The 1,441-nt window shown below is 30.6% G+C and overlaps 1 protein-coding gene across 1 annotated transcript in view; it reads right to left on the bottom strand.

The window, feature by feature from the left end:
- LOC117121031 overlaps window positions 1–1,441 on the bottom strand; it is a 55,202-nt gene that overhangs the window by 24,358 nt on the left and 29,403 nt on the right. Inside the window, exon 5 of the mRNA XM_033266126.1 lies at window positions 244–345. Coding sequence (XP_033122017.1) covers window positions 244–345 — 102 coding nt within the window. The remainder of the gene's footprint in view (window positions 1–243; window positions 346–1,441) is intronic.

Raw genomic sequence — 1,441 nt, 5'->3', positions numbered from 1 at the left:
AGTCTTTATTTTTCATCTCGTCATGTATATATTTATACAATAAATACAATTATATATATTATATATTATGTATTATATATTATGTTATATATATATTATATATATCATATATATCATATATATATATATATATCATATATATATATATATGTATATATTTAGTTCATATATATATATATATCTATATTTAGTTATATGTAGTTATTAGTTCTCTATAGTGAATAGTGTTTTTAATGCACTGACGGTAGTTATCTTGTTAACATCTTCTGAGTTTTTTTCTAACGTTTGTCTCAATTCTTGCTCGCGTCCTTTCCAAGATAAGACATGAAGAATTGTTTTACCACCCTATAAAACAAATAAAATATAAAAAGTAAAAATAAACAAATACTACAACAAACGATATAAAGTGTTACGTGACTTCCATGGTAACACAAAATAAAATGTAATTATGCAAAAGTGTTTCTGCTTCCGCCTTAGTTCGGAACCTAACTGAATCCTTCAATAATCTTCATCCATTTAAAGAGTCCGAAAGCTAAAGCAGTATCATTTTAAATCCTTGAAAATCGCTATCATGTTTGTGCAAGTGACCACTTTAAAGATCATTTAAAATCATTTATTTCAAACTAATATGGAAGAGTCTGCTGTTTAAAAAAAGAAATGCGTTAGTTAGATAGGTCAACATGACTTGGTGCAAGTCTTTCGACAATCATCTGTCCAATATAAATGTGATGCACTCCCGTCAAAACGCGATTGACATTACTCTCCAATCAAGTATTAAACTTCTAACAGGACAAACGGGTAACACCGTATGTATAAATGTCAGGGTTTAATGATAAAAAATAAAAAAAAACAAAAAACAAAAACGACCACATTGAAATCAATACATCAATCATATTTTTTCATCATAAATAAAAAATATACAAAAACATAATTAAGATGGAGGAAGTACAACAAAGATAAAGTCTGACAAAGTGTTAACAAAAAATACAATCAATTTCAATATAGATATGAAAAACATTAACGCTGTGATATTTCTACAAGTTGTGAAGATGGGTGCGTACCTTTGGTAAGAATGGTCTTTGGTCAGAAGGCCCATTCGTCCGAAGGTTCTTTGGTTGGATAGAAAACAGTTAAATACTTTTTTACTTTTACGAAGTAGACACATGGACAGTGGCGGCGAAAACATCTGGGGATGGGGGAAAATAAAGTGCAAGGTATGTTCTTTTTTGAGGGGGGAGGAGGAGGGGTGGGTGAAAGTTCCAGAACGAAAGCAAAGTGAGCGTGGTCGGGCGCAATTAAAATGTTTCGAAAGTGGTCCATGAAGCTGATCTCCCAGAAAATGTGACAATTTAGGAGTTTCAGAGGGTTATTAATAGATAGTCTACTAATATGATGTATATCTTTTTTTCTCCCGACAAATTGTTTTTTTTCCCTACTTTTC

Source organism: Anneissia japonica, unplaced genomic scaffold (assembly GCF_011630105.1).
Source record: "Anneissia japonica isolate Jap-2015-1 unplaced genomic scaffold, ASM1163010v1 scaffold343_len330904_cov94, whole genome shotgun sequence".
In the NCBI taxonomy this organism is placed as follows: Eukaryota; Metazoa; Echinodermata; class Crinoidea; order Comatulida; family Comatulidae; genus Anneissia; species Anneissia japonica.
The sequence above is the reverse complement of the archived record's forward strand: the minus strand, read 5'-3'. Positions and strand labels throughout refer to the sequence as shown.